This window comes from Capricornis sumatraensis, chromosome 10, assembly GCF_032405125.1.
Source record: "Capricornis sumatraensis isolate serow.1 chromosome 10, serow.2, whole genome shotgun sequence".
Classification (NCBI taxonomy): domain Eukaryota; kingdom Metazoa; phylum Chordata; class Mammalia; order Artiodactyla; family Bovidae; genus Capricornis; species Capricornis sumatraensis.
In genome coordinates, this window is record NC_091078.1 from 3,501,672 (window position 1) to 3,514,743 (window position 13,072).

The 13,072-nt window shown below is 51.9% G+C and overlaps 1 protein-coding gene across 1 annotated transcript; it reads right to left on the reverse strand.

Moving 5' to 3' along the window:
• Positions 1 to 2,349: 2,349 nt before the first annotated feature.
• Positions 2,350 to 3,323, reverse strand: ZNF488 (zinc finger protein 488). Its single transcript, XM_068981724.1, is given in 2 exon segments — positions 2,350 to 3,266; positions 3,269 to 3,323. Coding segments are annotated over 2 exon segments (972 nt in total).
• Positions 3,324 to 13,072: the final 9,749 nt, after the last annotated feature.

Sequence of the window (13,072 nt, forward strand, 5' to 3'; positions counted from 1 at the left end):
GCCGAGCAGACGTGTGGCAGGCTGGGAAGGATGAGCACAAGTGGGGCAGTCTGGGCTCTTATTCTCGCACGGCTTCTCCAGAACCCACAGTCTTAGGAAAATCAGTTGCCCGCTTGGAGTTCAGTTTCTCCTGCTGTAAAATGGGAATTAGGTGTCTATCTCCAGGGCATATCATGCAAATTAAATGACATAATGTATGTTGCTGCGCGATGTGGAGTCTCAGGTTCCGACTCATGAGCTGTCCTTTCCTGCCCCGCATGGGACAGGAGGCGGGGGAGACTCTCCAAAGCTTCAGTCTCCTTCTGGGCAGAACTCCCTGTGGGCAAATTCTAGCTCCATGCAGTTTCCAAAGGGACTCAGCCTGCAGGGCCCCTGGGCTCCAAGCCTCTCTGTAGAAACGGGGGTGCTTCCTGGGCGGCTCTAGGGAACCCTGCTTCTTCCTTCCAGATGGAGAGGCAGTGCCTCAGGAGGTATGTCTTCGCTCCTGCAGCCCACTTTACCTGCTGCAGCCAGTGGCCCCGGGAAGGGCTTCTCGGAGCCCGCCCTCCAGGACCCTAGCTCAAACTCCTTTCCTTCAATGCCTTCCCACCATTGCATCTCCAAGAGTCGCATCCTCTCTCTCTCTGCCCCTCTGTGCCTTGCAGCAGCCTCAGACACCTATATCTCAGGAACACGCTCTCCCTAGCATTTCCTGCCCTTTCTGAATCACCAGCTCTTGCTGGACTCTGCAGCTCAGCTTACACCCCCACCCCTACCCATGGGTTGAACTCATTGTGCCATACAGGGCCTGGCACACAATCTGGCACAGCCCAGATGCCCAGGGAGGTCAAGAAATGAATGAATATATGGGTGGCTATGGAGAGTGGATGGGAGGGCAGATAGGAAGTGCGGGGAGTGGGAACGAGAGGGATGGGGCAGGGTGGGCAGGAGGGACAAGCAGCTGCCTCGGGCAAGGCGGGAGCCAGACGTGGCGATGGAGAGAGGTGGAGTCTGGGGGTTTTTAGATGGATGGCGGCCGGCAGAGACCCCCACCAGCTCCTTTCTATCCACAAGCCTGAGTTCTGCAACTGAGGTCTGCAGGTCAAATGAGAAAATCTTGAACGTGAAGTGGAAACCAATTAAAAAAAAAAAAACAAAACTGCACTTTGAAAGAAATTCCAACAAACGGCTTTCACACAAACTAGCTTGTGTTTCAGCAGAGTTTATGATCTGAATTTTGCATTATTAGGAATAAGGACAAATGGGGATGAACAGCACAGATATTGAAACGCCATGCATTAGACGATAAATGGCACCCACAACTCTCCCCGTCCTCACAGCGCTTCACGCCTTAAGGTTTCGTGGTCGCTTCCCGAGAACTAGAAGGGGAGGGGGTGTTGTTTCATCTTCCCATTTGCACGTATTCAGAATGTGAATAACCATGGACCAGGGATTGGTTGAATTATTGGTCCCAATTCCTCCAGCCCCTGTAGGATTATACACGCACTCATGACTTCCCTATTGGCCCCCATGCACATCTCACCCCTTAACTTTGGGTTTGGCCATCCACTTGTTTTGGCCAAGCAGATGTTAGTGGAAGTGACCGAAGCAGGGGCTTGAAATGTGTTTGTGTATTTGGACTTGTCCTTCTGTGCTCTTGGCATAACCAGGAGAGAAGCATGAGTCCTGAGAGAAAAAGCAACCTGGAACGAAGATCAGGCAAGCCCGGCTCGACACCAGCCAACTCACAGACCCAGCGCTGAGAAACAGGGGCCCTGCACTGTTTGCCACTGAGATTCTGCCAGTGAACAACAGCTGACTAATCTGGACCACGACAATCGCACTCTTTGCTTAGTTTTGACACTGCCAGGCATGTGCTGGCACTTTGCCACACATCTTCCCACATAATCCTGACAACATCCCTCAGACACAGGTGCCACCATCTCCACTTTACAGAGAAGCATGCTGGGACTCGGTCAGAGCAGTCTGCCCAAGCTCAGGGCTAGTATGTGAAAGGGCCAGGATTCCAATCCACGTCTGTCTGCCTCCAAAGCCCATGCGGTGTGCCAAACTTGCTTCCATGTGGAGCAGAAGTTATGCGCACAGAAGAGCCCCCACTCCTGAAAATGCCAGAAGCGCTTGGTGCCTATTCTTCACCATACCCTGTGATTAGCAAAGTGCATTGTTTCACAACTTTATTTCCTTTAAAACACGTATGGGGGCTGGTTGTCTTTTACCAATTATGACTGAGCTGTTCATCCTCAAATGCCCCAGGAGACAGCCCTGCAGACAACTGTGACCAGCCTTTTCAGAGGAAGGCCCTGTGAGCCATCTTGGCCTCACGGCCAAGCGCTTGCTCCAAACCACCTGTTAACTGTGCGAAGTCATGTGCCGGGAGAGGTGGTGGCGCTCGCGGAAGTACTCGTGGCAAATGGGGCACGTGAGGGCCTCTGCTCTCAGCCCCTTAGAACGCAGGTCAGGCCCCGCACGCTCCTTTTTGTGGTGGGATCTCATGTGGAAGACCAGGTCGGAGGTCAGGCGGAAGGACAGGTTGCACTTGGCGCACCAGTTCTGGGTGGACAGGCCCAGGGAGGTGAGCGTAGGGGGCAGCACGGCCCAAGAGCTGGTAGAGGGCGACGATGGGGGCGCGGGGATCTGGACCGCAGCGCGCTTGAGCCACAGCGTGGGGGCGCCCAGGAAAGTGCCGCAGAGAGCAGCATTTGGTGGCACTGTTTGCAGGTTCCAGAAATCACCCACCAAAAGCTTGGAGTTGGAAAGTCGACCCCAGCAAGTGACATCAACCGTGTTGATGAGTCCCAGCAGCTCTCCCAGGGCGTCTGCAGGTTCACCGGCCTGAAAGACACAGGCTGGTCCCAGTCTCCCTGCTGGACCCCTGGCTGGCTTGCTGAAGGCACTTCTCTGCTCCCTGCAGGCTCCACTGGGCCACACAGAGATGCAGGTGCTGCCAGTTAGGTCCCTGGGGATATCGAGGGTCAGCTGCTGGGGGCCAGGCTGGCCTACAGGGCCACTGTGCTCTCTGTCCTGGGCCTGCTCGCCCCCGAGCCTCTTCTTGAGCCGAGGCACCTCTGTGAAGGCGCTCTGCCCCTGTTCCCACCAAGTCTTCTGGGGCATCAGCTTTCCCAGCCTGGGCTTGCCTGGGGCCACTGACAGTACCATCTCGGCACAGGCCTCATCTTGGCCACTGCCGCCCAGGGCAGTCTCAGAGCCCAGGTGGTTCATTTTCTCCAGTAGCACAGGCTTCCGGCCCCAGCCCTGCTCAGATTCGCAAGCTGCCATCTGTTTTCAGCTGAAGGGCTCTGCAGAACTCCCTTCCCAGTAGCCATGGGGCCACAGAGCCTGAGCCAGCTGAGTGAGGTGGATCCTCTAGCAGCTGTCAGCCCCCGGAGTTTCTGGAGGGCTTGGCCCGAGGAGTGGCTGTGAGATTGAAGGGCTCCCCTGGGGCCTGGGCCAGCACACTTGGACCACAGGGCTCTGCAGAGAGAGGAAGCAACAGGCCATGAAACGTGAGCTCTTCACTCAGGCACATATCATAGCATGCAGGCTGCAGGAACTTACAGAACTCCTCCCCTCACCCGGGACCTCAGCATCTTGGGCCAGTTGCTGATAAGAGCATGAACTTGAAGGCAGACAAGTGTCCATGTGAGTCCAAACTCTGCCAACCTTCAGCTGTGTGATGTTAGACGAGCTACCCTTCTAATTAATCTTCTCAGCTAACTTGACCAGAGATAGTTTTCCTCCTTCGCATCCAAAGCATCCTGACTGCTACAGCTGCAGCAACTCACCCTGACTCAGAGCACGTTTTCACCCCTAGATCTCCATCAGAGAGGAAGGCCCACAGCGCACAATGCTGCCACCCAGAGGCCAGATTCAGTACTGCCCTGCATCTATCAGCATCCAGGCAGGAGCTGCTGTGTTAACAGCGGCATAGGGCTTCCACCAGTCAGTTGTGACCTGGTTGACACTCTAACACCTCCGCACCCTGATATACAGCAGTTTTTGTTCCTTGCTGCTCAGTGTGCTAATTTTTCTTCCAAATCATCACACGCGCCAGGACATTTCAAGCACCCTGCAGCACACGTGACCAGAGGGTAAAAGCTGGACAATAAGCACCCAGGCAAGGCAGGCTGGGTCCGGGGCCGTTCCTGGCCCCTGCTCCCACGCCCGGGGGCAGCCGCCTTTCTACCAGGCCCTGACCCTGCAACAAGTGTGGGTCTGCCCTCTCCACTCTCCTGACTACACTTCACACACTTGCTTGTCCTCTGCTCACCTGCCAACTGTCAGAGGTCTTCTTGTGCCAACCTACTTGGCATTAACAGGGGAATCAGCCTCTGCTTTGCCCTCAAGGTGCTCATGGCGCAGGGGAGACACACAATGGCCATTTGTGATGGCACCTGGAAGGAGAGGGAGCCATCAGCCCTGCTGGGGAGACATTTATCCCTCTTCCCTGATCAGCCCACCAGCAAGTTCTTGAAGCTTGCTCAACCATCCTTAAGTGTCTCCTCAGCCTGTCTTCTCAGCTTGCTGGACCATACTCCACTGAGTGGTCTGAGCTCTTATCATTAAGAAATAAGTGTCCTGAGCCCAGGAGGACTGTGAGGAGTGGGCAGCTCTGATCCTTCCTCACGGGGACATCATTTAGGTTCAACTCAGCTTCTTCTTCTTCTTGGCCTGCCTCCTGCTCCACCTGGAAAAGGCATCACAGATACCTGCCCTCCTTATCACTATCTTGGTGACAGAAGTCTGTGACATGTGTTTTGCATATGAGTGAAGAGGACCCTGGTCCTGCAATACTAAGCATCCTGCCCAATGTCCCCTGCAAAGAGGAGGTGCAGCTGGGACTGAAACCCAGGTGTGTGCCCCCAAAGCCTGCTTGGTTGCACTGGCCACGCCACCTTCCCAGAGTCCCCACTGATGAACAGCCAAGTCAACCATGTGACCAAATACCAAAGCAGCGTCTATAGAAGGCTTAAGCTTCCTTTTCCGGCCTTCTCTCCAATTTCTCCCAAGCTTTTACCCAATCAAGAAGTCAGATTCTTTGTCTAACCTGTGAAGTTTGAACAGTTTGTGAGGAAACCCATGCCAGCCCCACCCTTCAGCCCATCCAGAGTGACTCCAGTCTCCTGCTTGGTCGTCCTGAAAGGACTTCCAAGATGGGCCACCAGGGGGAGCTGAGCCTCTCCAAATATCTTTTCCAAACTGAGTCCTCAAAGGGGATGCCATTGCTATCAGAATTAGTGCCAGCCAAGAAGGCAATGGCACCCACTCCAGTGCTCTTGCCAGGAAAATCCCATGGACGGAGGAGCCTGGTAGGCTGCAGTCCATGGGGTCACGAAGAGTCAGACACTTACTAAGCGACTTCACTTTAATGCATTGGAGAAGGAAATGGCAACCCACTCCAGTGTTCTTGCCTGGAGAATCCCAGGGACGGCGGAGCCTGGTGGGCTGCCATCTGTGGGGTTGCACAGAGTCGGACACAACTGAAGCAACTTAGCAGCAGCAGCAATGCTACTTGAAGAGACAGAGATGGCCATGTCCCTGCATTGAGTGACCCTGAGCTGTCCTTCTAACCTCTCTCGGCTTCAATTTCCCATCAACTGGGGTTGGACTGAATTATCTCCACAGTCCTTTCCAGATCTAACCATGTGTGACTCCAGTTGGGATGAAGCCATTTCTCCCTCTTTGTCAAAGAATAAGCAGTCTGCTTGAACCCTGTTGCTGAGCTTCCATGAGCTCACAAAGACACACACACACACCCAGGCACACTCACACCCTCACATACACATGCATTCACAATACATACACACCCACAGTCTCACATATATACACTCTCACGTACATACTCACATACACTCAAACACATACACGCTATTACACAATCAAATGCACATACACCCTCGCACAAACTCCCCCTTTTTCTCTCTCTCTCACTCTGTGTCCCTCACTGTTTACCAGATGACAGTTTAGAACCACCTGATATGTTTCCCACAGCTGGGCAGGAGGCTGCCTTGCTGGCCGAGGTCTGGCTGCACCCCTGTACCCCTCTGCACGTAGCCCCACTGCGTTGCCCTCACAGTTCGGGCAACATTGTCCAACCACAGCCATGCAGACCCCATTGACAGAACTTCCAGTGTTCTGAACGACAGATGAGACGACCTTCTCAGCTATAAAATTTGAAACAGCCAGTCTTCCTGCAGGCTGGAATGTTTGCTACCAGAATGCTTCATGATATAAATATACATCTCACCATTTATTGACTACATAAATGCACGCGCCAGAGATGCCAAGAGCTTAACACATCTTATGTCATGGGATTTTCACAACTACATGAGGAATGTTGCAGGCCTCAATCCAAATGTGTTCATCTACAACTTACAGAGGCCATATCAATAAACTCTGCTGCTCCAGCTTTTTGAGACTCTTCTAGATCTGGATTCTGTCAACTACTGAATCCACCCAAAATCACTCGTCAGTGTTATCATCCAACTCTTGATAATGAGAACAAGAAGGAGAAGGAAGAAAAGGTGGAGACCAAGGTACTGAGCTGATGGGAGACCTTGGCATGCCGCCCACCCTCCCTGAGGGCCACCGCTCTCACAGGCACCAGCACCGCCGGGTAAGGTCACTCAGGCAAGTGCAGAGAGTGTCCCACCAAACTCCTTCTGGGGCCCCATCTAACCTTGGTCCACTGCATGCGGCAATCACCAGAAGGAAGTCTTTCAAATGAAAAATGACATGAGTCTGCTGTGGCTTGTCCGGGGTCAGGGGACCACAGGCACAGCCGCTCAGTGCTGCTTCTGTCCCCCTTTCCTACATGGATCTGCCAATGCCCTTGGCAACTGGAAGGTGGCTGTCTGTCCAGACGATTGCTGAGCAAAGCAGAGCTGCTTCTGCCTCTTTCTCCTTCCACTGACATCAGCTGTTCTGGCAGCAAGCGGATCTGTGCACCCCTTGATTTTTTCCTCGCATCCAGTATTAAAGGAACTTTGCTGTCCTCCACACCCCTCAGTAGCCTAAGTCCATTCCGGGCTCTTGATCCCTGATGCTATTTACTCATCCTTGTCACTCTGCTGTGCGTGTCCTGGGAAGGGACTCTTCTTGCTTTCCTTGGTTCTTTCAGTCTGAGCTCAGCAAGACAAACCTCTGAGCCATACAGACATCATTTAGTGCTGGCTTCCCTCATAGCTCAGACGGTAAAGAATCTGCCTGTAGTGCAGGAGACCCAGGTTCGACCCCTGTGTTGGGAAGATCCCCTGGAGAAGGAATTGGCAACCCACTCTAGTATCCTTGCCTGGAAAGTCCCATGGACAGAGGAGCCTGGTGGGCTGCAGTCCACGGGGTCACAAAGAGCCGGGCACGACTGAGCGACTAACACTTACACCCTTGTGGTCTCCCTACTGAAACAATCGGACTTCAATCCCAGACTCTCCAGCCTTTTCCCAGCCTTTAGATGAAGTAATAATCTTGGCAGACTTCTGAAACTGAGCCTCCAAGTCAAGAGTTGGTCTGACCATGTCTGCCCTCCCCTCCCACTGGGAATACTTCTCCCTCAGGAGTCAGTCCTTCTGGGCCACCGACCAGGGTTCTACTGACCGAAACAAGAGGTTTTCTGAGAGGTGAAGCCTCATCTGCCCCATAGTGTAAAAGCGCGTGTTTCTCTGTTTATTACCTACTGCTGGGGCACTGGCTGCAGACTCCAATCATTCCTTCATCTGAGCAGCACCGGCCATGTTCTAACTTTCTGTTCCGGTTCTAACCCGGCGGTCCCAGGAACCTTCCAGCCTCACATTCACAGGGAATTTAAGTGTGTGGGTTTCTAGGGTTAGAATGCCTGGGTCAAATACAGCTCTGCTCTTGCCAATCACGTGACCCTGGACAAGGTGCTGATCCTCTCCCTGCCTCTGGTGTCTCAGTGTGGATCACCTTAGTGCCCACTTCATGAGGTGGTTGTGAAGATTAAGTGGATTAACATACCTAGAGTGCTAAAGAGCCTGCCTCTATAAATGCGAAACTGAAAATGTTAGTCACTCAGCCGTGTCCAGCTCTTTGCTGGAGTCTTCTGGGCCCCAAGACTTTGGTTTCCTCAGACTCTGGAGATGCCTCTCATACTTTTCTGGAAGATTTCTAAGGATAATCCTCTAGCTACATCTTCTATATGTGGCTTGTGTGGTCCTGGGTTTTCCTATATATACTGTAGCCTGCCAGGCTCCTCTGTCCATGGGATTCTCCAGGCAAGAATACTGGAGTGGGGAGCCATTCCTTCTCCAGGGGATCTTCCCAACCCAGGGATCGAACCTGGGTCTCGTGCATTGCAGGCAGATTCTTCACCGTCTGAGCCACCAGGGAAGCCCAGGTTTATCATCATACTAGTAATTTATTATCATACTAGTTCCGAAGGTCAAACACAAGCTCAGGGCTGCCTTCCCTCCACTCATGCCCCTCCCTGCCAGGGACCAGCACACAATAGTGTTTAATAAGGGACCAAACGGCCTGGGCAGTTTCCACCTTCCCCCTCCATTTATAGGAAAAAGAACTCTTTCTCAAGCCACTGAATGATAGCGTGTTCCAGATATCTGAACATACTCACCACCCCAAGCTAGCCAGCCAGCCTCCAACTGTCCCAAGTTGCAGCTGAGAAACTAGGTCTTATTCAGTGAAACCATCTGAACTGGCAGTGCCTTTCTCCGCTGCTCCCTCTTCAGCTAAAACAAACGAGAACAGCAAAAAGTCTTCTGGGCCCCAAGACTTTGGCTTCCTCAGACTCTGGAGATGCCTCCCATACTTTTTTGGAAGATTTCTAAGGATAATCCTCTATCTACATCCTCTATATGTGGCTTGTGTGGTGCTGGGTTTTCCTAAAGGGAAACATGCATGTTTTCTAGATATCCTCTAGCCAAAGAACCCTGAGAAAATGAAAACTTGCAGAGTTGTCCAGGCCTTCCTGGAGGCTGGCTACTGGTGCCATGCGGTGGGAAAGAAGAGAAGGACTTCCCAGCCAGCCCTCGAAGGCTCCGCATTCAGTTATGCCTACATCCCTCTAGCAGCAATGCTTGCTATGATCAAGCAGAACCAAATGCAGGATTCCCAGGATGCAGCCAGCCCCCAGGCCCACTGTGAGGTCAGCTGCAGGCCTAACACAGCTTGGCCAGTGCCAGTGGCAGTCTTCAGAGGAAAAGCCCATGGTTTGTACGACAGACTGCACAGTCAGACTCTACAAGAACATCACTGGCTAGAAAGAAGAAGAGATGCAGTCTACTGGAGAAGGAAAAGAAATTCAAAAGCACTGCAGCTCAAGATTTTGCCTAGAATAAAAAAATTATGTGATCATCTGTTTTAAAGAAAAGTTGTCACCTCTTAGGGTTTTTGAAAAAGAAATCTGCTAACCAGAGCAGACATGATAGTTCTATATCATTGGAAAAGCATCCCTTCCCTCTCCCTCCCCAAATTCTAATACCTGGGAAGTCAGAAGTTAAATGCTGCAAAAGACAATTTAACCCTTCAGATCAGAAAACAGTCTCCCAAATCAAAGTGTCAGGCTTATACCTACAAAAGTGTCCGATGTTCTTTGACATAAAGTGGGAAAAAAAATTTCTTTCGATAAACACACTGAAATCTTCTTCCATCATTTTTAATTTTTGTTCAATTCTGTGTGTTTTATCTACTGACAAATTTGCTTTTGCGTATCAGCCAAAAGTTAAATAAGCTGAATTATCACTAAAAATCATAACTAATTCAAAGAGCAGGTTAAATTAATTATGAAAAATAAAAGCCTCAAATGTTGGGCAGTAATTAGCAGCTTTAAAACCAAACAAGTTTCCTTTTTACAATTTTTACATATATCTATAATGTATGTGTATGTGTATGTTTGAACATATCGCTATACATGACATAAAAATATCATCAAATAATGAAATCATGTCTGATTAAATTTTTAAGAAGCAGAAAACTGCTTTGCTATATAATACTTTCTATTTTATTTCTCAAAAATGAATCAGATTTGTTTTTCTGTATTTCTTCACTTAGTATCTTGGATAAGGAAATGAAACCTTTCTACTGTGATCTTACCTCATGTACACAAAAACATTACTCTCCAATGTCACAATAATTGTTATAAAAAGGCTGGATCATTCGACAGTAATTATGAAACCTAAATTCTGCACACCACCAGCACTGACAAGTATACACTTTATAAATTTATAACTTCCTGTTTCAACTCTCACCCAAACGTTTCCCATGCAAAGCTCTCGCCTATTGTCTCCCACAACTGCTCTCTGAATCCCACCCTGGCCCTCCGCACCACCCTGGCCTTGTACTGCCTGCACAGAAGGATGGTACCGGCCCCCATGTTCCCTTAATGTTCCTGCAAAATTTAGCTTCCTGGTGATGTCTGCGTCTAAAGGCCAAATACCAAGAAAAGGATTCAATCAATGCCTTGTTTCTAAGTATTTCTTTCAGCTCACCCTGAAAACTCAGAGATTTATAACTTGATCCTTGATGTATTTTCCCACAACAGACACTGAACAGGTTACATGCCTAGATCTTTGATATAATCAGTTGGAGAAAGGACCTGGAACAAATGCATCGTTATTACCCTAGTACCCAGAACAAACTCTGGCTAATAACGGAGCGGCAGAGGATGGGTGAATGGCTGAAGGGATGAACTAAAAGAACCGCAGCACAAAAAGTCAGCCTAGGAGAAAAAAAAAAACAATCCAAGGTGGAATTCTTGATGGGGGAAGGAAACGGGGAAGAAGGGAGGAGGAGAGAGAGAAAGAAGAGAGAAAAGGAAGGACGAGGGACACAGGTAAGACAGCGATGGACAAGAAAAGGTGAGACAGATGAGAGGGAAATACAGAAAGAAGCAAGGAGACCAGAGGGAGGCAGAGGGCAGGGAGAGGAGCAAGCAGCGCGGGGGCGGGGAGAGAGGAGCGACGGGCAAGGCTGCTGGCCAGGGAAGGCCGAGCAGCGAGAGGCAGGGCTGAGCGCCCGCCCCGGGGCAAGCCCGGGAGAAGTGAGATGACTCCCGACCCCCACGCCCATTCGCGGCCCCGTCCCGGGGGCAGGACAGCGCGTCTCACCTCGGCTCTCTCGCGGCGCTGGGGACGCGCTGGCAGCCCCGGCCGCCTCCAGGTCGGGGCCGTGACACGCGCGCGGCTCGGAACTTGGCGCGCGAGCCCTGGGGCCGGCGGGGCCCCGCCTTCCCGGACTGCCCCGCCTTCCCGGACTGCCCCGCCTTCCCGGACTGCCCCGCCTTCCCGGACTGCCCCGCCTTCCCGGACTGCCCCGCCTTCCCGGACTGCCCCGCCTTCCCGGACTGCCCCGCCTTCCCGGACTGCCCCGCCTCTGAGGCGGGGCCTCGGGCCTCGGGCCCCGCCCCTCCCGCCGCGGGCAGAGGGGTTTCTGGGAAGGGCCTGCGAGAGGGCTGAGCGCTCAGAAAGCGGCGCCGAGGAGACCCGCTTGCGGCCTCGCCCGCCGCAGGGCCGCACGCCGCACCGCACGGCTTCACCTAGCCCTCTTGGCGGGGCCTGGCCCGCCCGCGAGCCCAGCTCGGCATATCTCGACCGGCCGTCCCCGCTGGCTCAGGTCTTGCCCCATGCCTCGCAAGTTCAGGATGAGGAGGGTGCCCTGGCGCGCGGGCTTGCCTTTGGAGGTGGCGCTTGGACTGGCAGAGGCTGTACCTGATCCGCGTGCTGCGACTTCTACCCTCTTAGGTCTCCGAGACCCAGGCGACAGGCACTCAGTACAGATGGTCCGTGCCATGCGGCTGCAGACCCTCCGTGCGCTGCCTAGAGACCTCCATCAGCGTCATGGACTCCCCTTCCAGACTGAGCGGCCGTGCAAGGTCCATAGTTGGGGAGTCCCCGAGAATCACCCACACTTCACTGGAGCTGACCCTCGGCCTCTCAGCCTTTCCCGAGCCACCTCAGTTGTGAAATGGCAGCGTTTTGCCAGATAACGGTGAGTTCTGTGACTTCACAGAATGCACAACTGTCAGGGAACTTAATTACCCACGGAGGTGGGAGAGGGCAGGGCCTAAAGGGTTGGGGACAAGAGGAAATGCCTTCTAAGTGACTGCATTCATGCCAGATCGTGGACTGATTAGGACATATCCCTGGAGTGAGGGTGAGAGTAGAGTCTCAGGTAACCTGAATGGTTGCAGTGGCATCCGGGTGTGTGGGTCACATTGTTTGAGCCCAGCAGAAGGCAGAGCAGATTAGATCCGGGAAGAGAGAATCCTTGAGGGACTAAAGGGAACCTTCCTTCCTTCAGTCACTCAGTAACTGTTCTGGATGCCCCTGAAAGGAGAGTGTGGGTTCATAAGGTGACAAAGTTCTGCGCTTTTCTCAAAAGATTTGGGAGCATCTGTTACACAAGGCAAGATTATAAAGGAACAAAATTATGATGAGTCTGAGGTGGGCAAAGTGAAATTCAGAACAGACATTAAAGTTCTGGTAACGGTCCCCAAAGCAAAACTTTTCTTCTGTGAAGAGAGCCCACTAATTAATATGGACACGAGAAATCAAATCTCTAATGTGCAACTCAGTCAGCCTTAGTGGAATTACAGGACTTCTAGGACAACCTCGAAAATAATCTGTCCACCTGGAATTCTGTATCTAACCAAACTGTTATTCAAGAGTGAGCACAACACAGATATTCTCAGGGGTACAGACCCTGACTTGAACACCCTCACAACCTTGGTGAAAGAGCTACTAAAGAATGTGTTTCAGAAGGAAGGAAACGGAACCCAGAAGAAAGGAGAGCGTTTCAAGAAACAGTGACTGGACGTCCAAGATCAAGATGTCAGTAGGGTTGGTTTTTGATGAAACCTCCCTGAACTGTAGGCAGCCACCTTCCTTCTGTGTCCCAAACGCTGCCTTTTCACTGTGACTGCTTGAAGCCCATCTCTGGTGTCTCTTCCTTTTCTTATGAGGATACTAGACTTAGGCCCAACACTTAAGACCTTATTTAACCTTAGTCACCTCCCTAAACACCCAGCATCTAAATGCAGTCCCATTAAGGATTCAGTTCAGTTCAGTCGCTCAGTCGTGTCCGACTCTTTGTGACCCCATGAATC